General features: G+C 41.1%; 1 protein-coding gene across 1 annotated transcript in view; it reads right to left on the bottom strand.

Moving 5' to 3' along the window:
* The window catches only part of snx29 (sorting nexin 29), a 121,040-nt gene that overhangs the window by 44,993 nt on the left and 63,266 nt on the right, over positions 1-12,781 (bottom strand). The window contains exon 15 of the mRNA XM_019863575.1: positions 11,127-11,233. Coding sequence (XP_019719134.1) covers positions 11,127-11,233 — 107 coding nt within the window. The remainder of the gene's footprint in view (positions 1-11,126; positions 11,234-12,781) is intronic.

Below are 12,781 nucleotides of genomic sequence, written 5' to 3'. Positions count from 1 at the left end.
TGTGAGAAAAGGCAGTCGGAATCCTGGCAGGCTGCTAATCAATTGTCTTCAGCTCTAATGAACCTTGACAGTGCGATCCTCAATTCTGTGCACTCATGCAAATAGTCGCGACAAATGATGGCGGGTGTGTACGTGCGCCATACCTCATCTTCCTAACCCGGCCGGACAGCGCTGACGGGTTTTTGTTGGGTGACTGACAGCCGTGGCGCACACAAGCGCTTTACATGAGGCACCTGCTGCCGCAAACGCTTGACTGGGGCCATGTGACGTGATTGGCAGGTGAGACAAGCGGCGGCAATGCCGTGACCGCGTTTTGCTTATTCACATCCGATTTACAACAGCATGTCGCATGTCCTTGCGTGCAGTGTTGCCTCACCTTTATTACTACTACAGCACGTTATCCCCTGAACCGGTTGCCAGCCAATCACAGGGCACACAGAGACAAACAACCATCCACGCTCACACTCACACCTCGGGACAATTTCGAGTGTTCCATGAACCTGCCATGCATGTTTTTGGAATGTGGGATGGAAACCGGAGTACCCGGAGAAAACCCACACAAGCCCGGGGAGAACATTCAAACTCCGCACAGGAAGGCCGGAGCCGGGTTCGAACCCACGACCTCTGCAGGTCATTAAAAGATAAGTTGTGTGACAGATAGTTTCATAATAAGTCAATGCCATTTTTGAATTTACTATTTCGAATGTAATTCATCCATTCATGTTGTTTTTCATGTCCGTAATTTAACAAATCCTTCAATCCCACCTGATTATGAATGAACCCTTTCACGCACCCTTTAACCTGATAACTTGAGAAGCTGTCCACTGTAGTAACTGCTGTCCCTGAAAGAGTTAAAAGTGTTTTTTTTTTTTTTAATTCGTTCAAAAAAATGACACGAATTCTGCAATGTTTAAAGTCGATCACGAATTCATTTAATTCATTTGAGATAACAGTGGGCAGAAACTGAAACATTCACTCTGAGGCATTGCAAAAATAAAATATAAAAAAAAAAAAATCCGACACATTCGACTCCACAGACACACACTTCCAAGTACTAACCAATTACGTTGCATAATCCTGTACTGTGAGGTAGAGGACACCCTTTTAATTAATCCTCAAAACAATTGTCTTTCATCATCACGCACATAACAACTGCAAGGAAAGGGGCCTTTTCAAGGAGACTCCCCTTTGATTTGTGCATTCCTTGTTTGTCATAGAATGGCTGTTAACTGCATGCTCAGAAGTTGGAAAGAGAATAGCAACGAGCGTGTCCTCGGGGACTGCCACTGAAATCTCTCCCCTGTCAAATACGACTCGAGCTCCCCGGGCGGTCACATAAAATAAAAAGGTAGACGCTCTCCTCCACTCAACATAAAAAAAAAAAAAAAAGATTGAAATCAAGACAATCTCATTGGATGTCAGTTGAATGATAACCTCTCAAGAATCAATTCTGCAATTCTGTTTGTTTGTTTTTTACTGTTTAACTAGGTCATACAGTAGCGAAGAACACATGGTCATGATTTGCAAATAATTTTTTTTTTCATCCAATACTCTTATTCACAGAAAAACTCCCCTGTGTAATATAAAAGTAATGTTTGACATCATTGTGTGGCATCTTGGTGCCAAGAGCTACATTGAAGTGAGGCGAGGAGCTTCTCTGAGCCAGGCCGTCGCGCTGTCAAACAGAAAAGTAGTGCTTTGCTGCCATCTTGTGGCCGCTGTGAGGCAATTCTAAACTTTTGTGAGGGGTGTCAATTATGTGCAGATTTTTACCATTGGGCATTTCTTAACACTGCCCGTTGGCTATCTTACTTTTTCGCAATTAAGACAAATGGGACGGTGATAATTGGATTTAAGTACCGTATTTTCCGCACGATAAGGTGCTCCGGTGTATAAGGTGCACCTTCAATGAACGGCCAATGTCGAAACAGTTTTCATATGTCGGGCGCACTGCCTTTTCAGGCGCATAGAATAGAAGCTACAATAGTGGCTGCGATTACGTGATGCATCCACTAGATGGAGCTATGCTAAAGGGAATACAATACAATTTTTTTAGATAGCTTTTTTACAACCGCTGCAGCTGAAACAAAGCGTCCAAGAAATCAGAATTTTGATCCATATATAAGGCACATCGGATTATAAGGCGCACTTATCGGCTTTTGAGAAAATTGAATGCCTTATAGTGCAGAAAATACGGTAGGTATTAAGATATCGACTGCCAAGAAAATAACTCTGGTCAACAACAACATTTTAATTAAATATGGATTTGTGTGTCCTTAAACATATTTTAGACGTGGATGAAAAAAAAAATGGCAGCCATTGTTTTTCCCAATTTTCTCGTAAGGAAGTTTTATATACAGAATAACGCTCGGGTTTACTTCAACAGACTTATCGCGGCTTCGAAATGTCACTTGCGATGGAACGGAGAAAGTGGCACAAGGACACGTACAAAGCCTAAAAAGTCAAACTAAGTGAGAGTAAGAGGGCCCAAGATTGGATTTGAAATTGGATGGCGAGAGGAGAAATGACCTCACTCCATCCACAGCGGATGGAATTAGTCATGACAAATGTCCTTTGCACCGCTGTCATCTTGACTCTTTATTGACTGTGTAAGCACAGACAAATTGGAATCATCTATCACATGCGAAATCATGATGCAAATTTGGAAGTGCGCATTATTTATTTGGTTTTCCATCAGTTCATATTGGTTGTCTTGCTTACTGTGGTGCTTACACTTACTGGCAAGATACCGGTAAGATGAGGCAGGCCCACTCTTCATGGCAATGAAAGCTGGGCCGAGCGATTGGCTCAGCAGCAAGCCGTTAAATGAATCCTATGTTACGTTTGCTCATTTTCAGCATTTTAAATTAGAAATAATGGCACTTTTTTTTTTTAACATTTGAAACATTTTTTTTAAACCAACAGTCTGAAATTCTTGAACATTTCAAAGTGCAGTATGTCCAATTTTTATGTTGTTGTTATGCAACAAATTTAAATATTTTTCAAAATAAAAACTGTGATATCTTGTCATATTGCAGATATTATCATTTTTATGGTTTTTGTTTAAATTTATTTTGAGTTAATGTGGCGAGCCATTCAAAAAAAAAAAAAAAAAAAAAAACTGCCCCAGGTTCAGACTCGGGACACCTTTGAATGAGACTCTTCAATCCACATGCATGTTTTTGGAATGTGGGAGGAAGCCGGAGAACCAAGAGAAAACAGCATTTAAAAAAAAATAACACAACCAAAATATGACAACTATATGACTAACTTGTCACTCTGACCACATATTGGATTCCATGCATTTGCGTGACTCACTTCAGCACATCTGCTCCTCAACAGGAGGAAACAGGCCTCAAGATGACGGAAGAGGAGGGAAAAAAAAGGGAAAAGAAAGAGGGTGAGCGAAGACCAATATAGACATGACAAGCTGTTCGGTCCGCCATTGACTGGGCGTAAAAAAAAAAAAAAAAAAAAAATTTAAAAAGCAAAACAGCTATGTAGGAACAGAGCTGTGCAAAGTGCGAAAAATGAGAGCAGCAGATGGGCAACGAGAAAGGAAAAAAAAAAGCCGAAATCTGGCCAATGATACAAAAGTCGCTCTTTTGTCGCTGCAGCATGACAGCACTTGGATCGCACATGACTTTTGTTGTGGCCAAAGACCACTTTGAAATTCTGCACGATGCTACAAGTGCAGTCTGTCAGCTTTCATTTCTTTTTCACCTGAAGAAAATCAACCTTTTCCGCGCCTGTAAATAAATGTTTCTTCGAAAGATGCAATTAGTCGCTATTGGCAGGCGGTAATTATGGAGGCACGCAAGGACGTGAGTTGTAGGCAAATAGGCTGATGCTGAATAATTATGAGCTCTAATTGTTTTTTTGTTGTGGTCAGGCGGGAGAATGCGTCTCCCAGATCAATGAAGAAATCCACAGGCTGAACACTGTTCAATCAATTAGACACTCGACAGACAGACGATATGTTTTTAAAAAAAAAATGGCAGCCATTGTTTTTCCCAATTTTCTCGTAAGGAAGTTTTATATACAGAATAACGCTCGGGTTTACTTCAACAGACTTATCGCGGCTTCGAAATGTCACTTGCGATGGAACGGAGAAAGTGGCACAAGGACACGTACAAAGCCTAAAAAGTCAAACTAAGTGAGAGTAAGAGGGCCCAAGATTGGATTTGAAATTGGATGGCGAGAGGAGAAATGACCTCACTCCATCCACAGCGGATGGAATTAGTCATGACAAATGTCCTTTGCACCGCTGTCATCTTGACTCTTTATTGACTGTGTAAGCACAGACAAATTGGAATCATCTATCACATGCGAAATCATGATGCAAATTTGGAAGTGCGCATTATTTATTTGGTTTTCCATCAGTTCATATTGGTTGTCTTGCTTACTGTGGTGCTTACACTTACTGGCAAGATACCGGTAAGATGAGGCAGGCCCACTCTTCATGGCAATGAAAGCTGGGCCGAGCGATTGGCTCAGCAGCAAGCCGTTAAATGAATCCTATGTTACGTTTGCTCATTTTCAGCATTTTAAATTAGAAATAATGGCACTTTTTTTTTTTAACATTTGAAACATTTTTTTTAAACCAACAGTCTGAAATTCTTGAACATTTCAAAGTGCAGTATGTCCAATTTTTATGTTGTTGTTATGCAACAAATTTAAATATTTTTCAAAATAAAAACTGTGATATCTTGTCATATTGCAGATATTATCATTTTTATGGTTTTTGTTTAAATTTATTTTGAGTTAATGTGGCGAGCCATTCAAAAAAAAAAAAAAAAAAAAAAGCGAAGACCAATATAGACATGACAAGCTGTTCGGTCCGCCATTGACTGGGCGTAAAAAAAAAAAAAAAAAAAAATTTAAAAAGCAAAACAGCTATGTAGGAACAGAGCTGTGCAAAGTGCGAAAAATGAGAGCAGCAGATGGGCAACGAGAAAGAAAAAAAAAAAGCCGAAATCTGGCCAATGATACAAAAGTCGCTCTTTTGTCGCTGCAGCATGACAGCACTTGGATCGCACATGACTTTTGTTGTGGCCAAAGACCACTTTGAAATTCTGCACGATGCTACAAGTGCAGTCTGTCAGCTTTCATTTCTTTTTCACCTGAAGAAAATCAACCTTTTCCGCGCCTGTAAATAAAAAAAAAAAAGCCGAAATCTGGCCAATGATACAAAAGTCGCTCTTTTGTCGCTGCAGCATGACAGCACTTGGATCGCACATGACTTTTGTTGTGGCCAAAGACCACTTTGAAATTCTGCACGATGCTACAAGTGCAGTCTGTCAGCTTTCATTTCTTTTTCACCTGAAGAAAATCAACCTTTTCCGCGCCTGTAAATAAATGTTTCTTCGAAAGATGCAATTAGTCGCTATTGGCAGGCGGTAATTATGGAGGCACGCAAGGACGTGAGTTGTAGGCAAATAGGCTGATGCTGAATAATTATGAGCTCTAATTGTTTTTTTGTTGTGGTCAGGCGGGAGAATGCGTCTCCCAGATCAATGAAGAAATCCACAGGCTGAACACTGTTCAATCAATTAGACACTCGACAGACAGACGATATGTTTTTTTTTCTAATTATCCAGAGTCAAAGAGTAAAAGTGTAATTTATCTGACTGCCAAAATGTTAACCTGTCATAGAATGTGTCTAATTTGTGGATTGGTTTCACCAAAAACATCAGTTTCTGCCCAAAAAGCAGACAAATTGAGCTTTTTCTTTTTGCGAAAAGATACACATCAAGTCGAGCAACACTTTGACGCTAACAATTTTGGCTGATACGAACACCTCAAGCAAACAAAAACAAAACTGAGAAAATGCTTTGGAGGGCAAAATTATGTATTTGCATATATTCAACTCAGAAATGGGCCATGAGCAACATGGACTCACTGCAATGCTCAAATGTGTCTCTTTTAATAATAATCAATATGGCAAGATGAGGTTCACTTGCTAATGCTATTCATCATAATCTTCTCAAATCTCAAATGCTGCCTTCTATTGATGTCTGCGCGCTCATGGGGATCGAAGCTGAGATTCGACCCCAGGACCTGGCGACTGAGGCAAATGTGCAAGCCACTATTTCACCGTGTTGCTATGCGGGAGGATGACCGCTCACGAGAAAATGTGCCGTCTTTGGTTTGCTGTCATTTTGTCTGTTGATGAGACTGCGGGGAACTCAGAGTTCTATAATCTTGATTCACCAAAAAAAAAATAAAAAATTCCGATAAGCGATATAGAGACACGAACAACCACAGCACACAAAACAACTATGTTCACAAATTGCATCTGAAACGGTCACAACCGCACTGCTCTGTTATAAAAATAAGTAAATAAAACAGTTTTATTCCAAGTCTTGCGCTACCTTGGCCTTTTAAAGTGCTCCACTCACTTCCATTACAAAGCAAGGACAACAGCCATTTACTTCCGTGCTGTACATCATGTTCTCTCAGCGTTTCCTCCGAAACGGAAATTCTCAGCTGGTGGCTTGTAATTGTTGTTCTTGTTTTAATTGTATATGTTATGGTGAGGTAATGAGCTCGTGGATCAAAGGGAGAATCGCGACTCCCACTGAAAGTTTCTGACCGATATCACGATTGCTCCCCTTGACTTATGGGGGATGAGGCAGATGTACAGTCGCTATGACACTAAATTACCGTATTTTCCGAACTATAATGTGCTTCGGAGTTCAAGGCACACCTTCAATGAATGGCGTATTTCAAAACGGTTTTCATATATGGGGTGCACCGCATTATGAGGCGCATGGAATAAAACTACAATATTGGCTGCAGTTGCGCTAGGCATGCACTAGATGGAGCTTTGATCAAGAGAATACAATACAATACAGCTGTATTTACATACATTTTTCACAACCGCTACAGCTGTAACAAAGCTCTTTAGAGAACATTTAAAATAGTACGTCCAAGAAATCAGAATATTGATAAAATAAAAAAGCTTGTTGTTAAATAGTTTAATTGTCGATCTATTTCGATGAATTTCAAGCTAGCTGTCAATCTCACCATCACAGGATTTGTATGCATCAGAAATCTTTGCATGGGGCACCGGACGTCACGTGACTGATCCCCACGTGCATTTGTTTACGCAGTCATGCTGACAGTTTTGTCGCAGCGGCAGGCGAAGGATTCATAACGAAGGGCAGTGATAACATTTGTTTATCGGTCAACATTCCATCCAAGGGAATATCATATCTCACTTTGATGAAAAAGGACATCAGATACAGAGGCAAACTGGAAAGGTTGCACATTACAAATCCCTGTTGTAGGAAATTGGTCGGCAAAGTTTGATTTTATTTTATTTCAATCAAAGTAGATCATTTATCGTACTTTTATCAACTGAACATTTGGTCTGAGGAAAATAAAGATGTAAAAAGAGGAGTATTTAAAAGTACACACTGGTACTGGGTACTCTTAGAAGCACAACAAAAAAAAATTGACCTGACTTCCACCAAACTTTTAAATGATCAATTAGTGAAGTAAGCTGTAGCATAGCAAGTATTCAGAACCATCCATCCATTTTCCATTTCCATCTCATTTTTTTTCCTTGACTTCTCAAAGCCCTTTTAATAGCTTTGTGATCATATTAACTGTGAATTTGCATCAGTTAATACACTAATCCTTTCATTTCTTTTCACACGACTCCAAAAGTTCAAAAGAAATCAATTCCCCCCAAAAAAAAACCCACTGGGGACTACTCAAAGCCCTTTTAATAGCTTTGTGATCATATTAACTGTGAATTTGCATCAGTTAATACACTAATCCTTTCATTTCTTTTCACAAGACTCCAAAAGTTCAAAAAAAATCAATTCCCCCCCAAAAAAAAACCCACTGGCGATAACCCACGAGCCTTCCATCATCGGGGAAAACGAGTTGCTGACAGAAGTTTCAAATTGTATTATCAACTTGAAAAAAGGGGCTCGAAGAAATGTATATAATAAAGCTATAACTGCTCGGCCGGAAAATTAGCTTTTTTTTTTTTTTTTTATTAATTCATCAGCCGCAATTAGGTGCTCAATTTTTCACTTGTACATTCTCAAAGGGCACAATAAAAATGGTCAATTAGAAATGAATTTGGATAAACATCGACCTCCCCCAAGGCGGGAAAATTATGATTCAGGCACCCGATTGGACACTATCATACAAACGACTCGATATAGCATTAGGATGTATCTAAAGAGCATCCTCATGAGAGTCCAAGGTTAGCGAGAGACAATCCCAGCAGACTTTGGTGGGGTGCACCCTGGACTGATCAGAAGCCAATTACAGGGCACTCACATTTACACTTAAAACCCGATTGGACACTATCATACAAACGACTCGATATAACATTAGGATGTATCGAAAGAGAATCCTCATGATAGTCCAAGGTTAGCTATAGAGCCAGTCCCAGCAGACTTTGGTGGAATGAAAGAGTGAAAGACCATTTGGAGCCATGAATGTTTTTTGGAACGTGGCAGGAAATCAAAGTACTCAGTAAACTCCAACCAGGGCCTCTCTGAGATTCAAACTTTGGACCACGAGACTTTGAGTACCATTTTGGAACGTGGGAGGAAATCAAAGTACTCAGTAAACTCCGCACAGGGCCTCTCTGAGATTCAAACTCGGGACCGCGAGACTTTGAGGACCGTTTCTGCGTTATTCAGCATAAAATGGAAACAAAGTGAAAAAATGATGGATTTGTCAAACAAAATAAATGTTCATCTCTGGTTTGTGACCCACATGCCACCAATTTTTTTTCTGGATGTTTTTGGGGACAATTGCGAGCCAAAATGTTTTGATAATAATGACGGAACATATTCAGCATAAAATGGAAACAAAGTGAAAAAATGACGGATTTGTAAAACAAAGTAAAAGTTCGTCTCTGGTTTGTGACCCACATGCCACCAATTTTATTCTGGATGTTTTTGGGGACTTTTTGGGGACAATTGCTAGCCAAAATGTTTTGATAATAACTACGGAATTAACCCTTTCAGGGACAGCAGTCACTACAGTGGACACCCATAACGTTACAGGTTATCATGATTGATGCAAGAAAGGGTTAAAATAGATATGAGAACACTTTAATTGTGGCTTTTTTGTTCTTTTTTTTTTTTTTTAAGTAGAGCGCACCGGTTCAAGATGGAGAAATCGAGCAATATTTGTAATGTCATCAAAGTTCAGCCTTTCTGCCGAGAATGAAAAGTCTGACAAGTCTCAGCTCTCGTTTTGGAAATTGGGTCTCTTTCAAACAAATTGATCATAAAAACGTTTTGACTGTCAAGTAATGTTTGTTCAACTCTACCTTACCATTCGATGCTCTACCTTTGAGATTGGGCACAGGTAAAAGTCCGGGAAAAAAATGTTCGCACCGCTTCGTTTTTAATATTTAACTGTCCGGCGTGAACTTTTTTTGAGCGGTCTTTTATGTTTAGTAAGCCTGCAATTTGTCTGATAAAACAGAACACAGAACAGAACATCGAGCACCCTGAAAATTGGCTCTGAAGTGACAAAGGCAAGCCCAGAGTGACGCATAAATGGCATTGAACAGAGCCCGGTCAAACACACAGCTGTATTTCCACAGTAAATGAAGGTAAACAGTCGAATATTTATCTGGCTCTGGCAGGCCTCATTAGGAACCAACAGACCTCAATGTGACATTTTCCGAAAATCAATAGTGTGGTCAGTCACATTTTTATGGGCTCGTTTCCAGAAAAAAAAACGTTGACGGGCACTGCTGGAAATCACAGAATTTATGAACTATGACATCATGAAAAGAAAGAAAGCTCAGGCAGACGGCAGAAGATTTATAATCCGCCGTAGGTGCTGATTCAAGGTTTACAAGATCACAATTTTGGGGTGGGGGTGCGATCGGCGAGTTTGATGGAGCAATTTATCGATTTAAACAACTTTTATATTGACCTGACAGACAGGTTAAAAAAAAGACGTTACAACCTAGTATTTGGGTCGCCCAATTAAGATAAAATTAAGTCGCCAAGCAGATGAACAACTAACTCGGTCAACAAACATTAAACATGCAAATCGTCGGGTGAGCATAAATAAAGGAAAGCCAAGATAAAAATCATCAGAAATGATTTCGTCCGTCACACTTCCTACGACACCGTCGTCTATGTGGAGCTGGCCCATCAGTGGCCAGTCTCGCTTTGAATCGGCCACGTAATTAACCACGCATATGGTAATATTATAGCCAATATGCTAGTTAGAATGCACCGCAAACAACATGACACAAGTGCAACCACCCACAAGTAATGGAATAGCCGCAATAGTCTCACGGAAGGCTGCAGACAGTTCCACGGATTGTGCTAATTTGAAAATAACTGCATTACTGTCTGATTGAATGAACATTTGAGACGCTCACACATAAATAAAGTAATGCCAAGCGAGTATGAATAACACGTGCCCAGTATGTTGCTCTTTCCTCATAATTTTCCCTTCGTATGTTCTAAAAGGTATTGATTCGTGACAAGCCCAATCGATTGCGCGAATAAGAAGCGACGGCGTATTAGTATTGAAATGAGAAGGGTGTCGATGTTTCGCATTGCTACGCGGCGGAATCTACCATCTGTTAGGGGGACGGAGGGGTGAAGAAGCAGCTCCACAAAGACATAAAGCGATCGATTATTTCTGTGCTTCCCTTTGATCAAACCCCAAGAAACGAAGGAAACTAATTCTATTAGCATTCATTAAAATGGGCAAAATGAGTTTGTATTGCGCTTTATTTTTTGAACTGTTCCAATTAATTTCATATAATGCCAGTGACATGTCCCATAAATATATAAATATTTTAAAAATCGATCGATCGATCTCGAGCGATCGATTGATAGATCGGTAGATAGATACATACATAAATAAATAGATAAATAAAAGGATTCAGAATTCCACTCTATTTCCTGTCTTGTTGAAATCAGCACGTTTGGATGGGCCAGGCTTGTGTCATGTAAGCGAGACCCAACTACCTGCACACAGGCAATTAAACAGTCCCATTTGCATAATATGCATCCTTAAGGAATTTCAAAAAGGGACTTCATGGAGGTTTAACGGTGCTTTACGCTTGTGAGTAGTGAGTCAGTAAGCGGTGAGCTGTGACAACAGCAAACACTCACCTCGATGAGTTTGCGTTCGTAGCTGGCTGCCAACTCCTCCATGTCACCCATGCATTTACTCTGAGGGGCAGGGGCGTGCTCTTCACTCAACGGTAATACTGACAGCGCTGCAAGACACAGAAAAACGGTGTTTGAAAAAAAATCTGCAAGTGACTGGCAACCAGTCCAGGGTGTACACCGTCTTTTGTTTTTTTCTGGTTAGCTGGGGAGACTCCAGCTCACCTGCTAGGAAAACCAATGAAGGAAATGAATGGATTGATGTTCCACCCCGTCCCACAACAATTACAGTGAAAACGTTTCCACCCGTGCTGCTCTCAGTTACTATGTGACACTTGCAGCTGCTTGACTCTTTTGATCAAGATTGAAGAGAATGATGCACACAAGGGGGGGCTGGTCGGTATAATACGCACGCGAGCAGCCTCCCAAGCGCCTCCGATCCCAGTTCCACCGAATTAACGTCACACCGGAGTAAAAGAGTCACACACACAATCGCAGAGGGCTCGACAAGCAAACACACAAAGATGCTTAAGCACACAAATCCTCTTTTTCTTTGTACGTACACGACGCCACAATGTAAGTCAGCAACTCAAACACAGTTTTTTTTTTCCGCTCACCCCTTCCTGTCATTTCTATTAAGATGATAAATGTCCCCCCCGACTCCATTGCCTCTTCTACGCAGACTTTCCTCTCAGACCGAGCTCATTGTTTCTTTGTAACACTGGAGCTCGCTCACAGGCTTAAGTCATCATGGCAGCGCCTAAAGCGTTGTTTCTAAGCTCATAAACATCAACTAACAGGGTTCCCTCTGTGGGGGAAGAAAAAAAAAAAGCACAACTTGGCAGAAGGAGGTCTTCGCAGAAGAGGAGGTGGGTGATGGTTTGATTGGATTTTCGGCACCGCGGAAGACAATTAACTTTGGAATTTCAACGTCCACACACGGCGCCGACACAGACAGACATGCCCGAGCTGGAAGGGAGAGACGGAAAGACGCGCTCTGAGAGCGGAGAAAATGAGGGAACTTAAAATGCCGTGATGGGAATTTAACGTGTCGAAAGGCACAGATAAAGTTTGGCTGATGGTTCATCAGAACATAAAAATCGGAGTGACGATCACTTCCCTGAAAAGTCCGACAGTGACATCCATAATATATGAGCAGACATAATTATATTGTGATCGTACATTCAGTTATATCCCGCTGCGAAGAGTGCCTCATATGTTACCTAATTCGCTTCGCGTGAGGGGCAAAAGACGACAATAGGCGTAATGAACACATTGAGTCGAGTGTCGATTGCGTGGAACGGATTGCTGATTAATTACTGCCTCGAAGCAATTGACACAAAATGGAGCCTCGTTTGCGGTATGACATCACCGATCCAAAGCTGAGCTACATCCACGCAGGCTGGTACTCTGGCGCCACCCCCCCCCCCCCGCCCCCTCTCCAGGCAGCGTTATTTTGTTCCGTGCGAGAGAGGCACAAAAGAAGGAGTTTCGAACATTCTGAGAAATCATTCCGAAAATGTCGCCGAATGAGCGTGGTGCAGAAGACGCGACTGATTGGCTGTCAGAACGTAAGTAACGTGGACAAACAAGAAGGAGACAAGTGGCGTGAATCCGTGTGGGTGTATGTGTGTGGGGGAGGAGTTAGGGTGGTGGGT

The sequence above is a fragment of the Hippocampus comes genome, unplaced genomic scaffold, assembly GCF_001891065.2.
Source record: "Hippocampus comes isolate QL1 unplaced genomic scaffold, H_comes_QL1_v1.1 scaffold91, whole genome shotgun sequence".
Classification (NCBI taxonomy): domain Eukaryota; kingdom Metazoa; phylum Chordata; class Actinopteri; order Syngnathiformes; family Syngnathidae; genus Hippocampus; species Hippocampus comes.
This window is presented reverse-complemented; position numbering and strand designations above follow the sequence as displayed.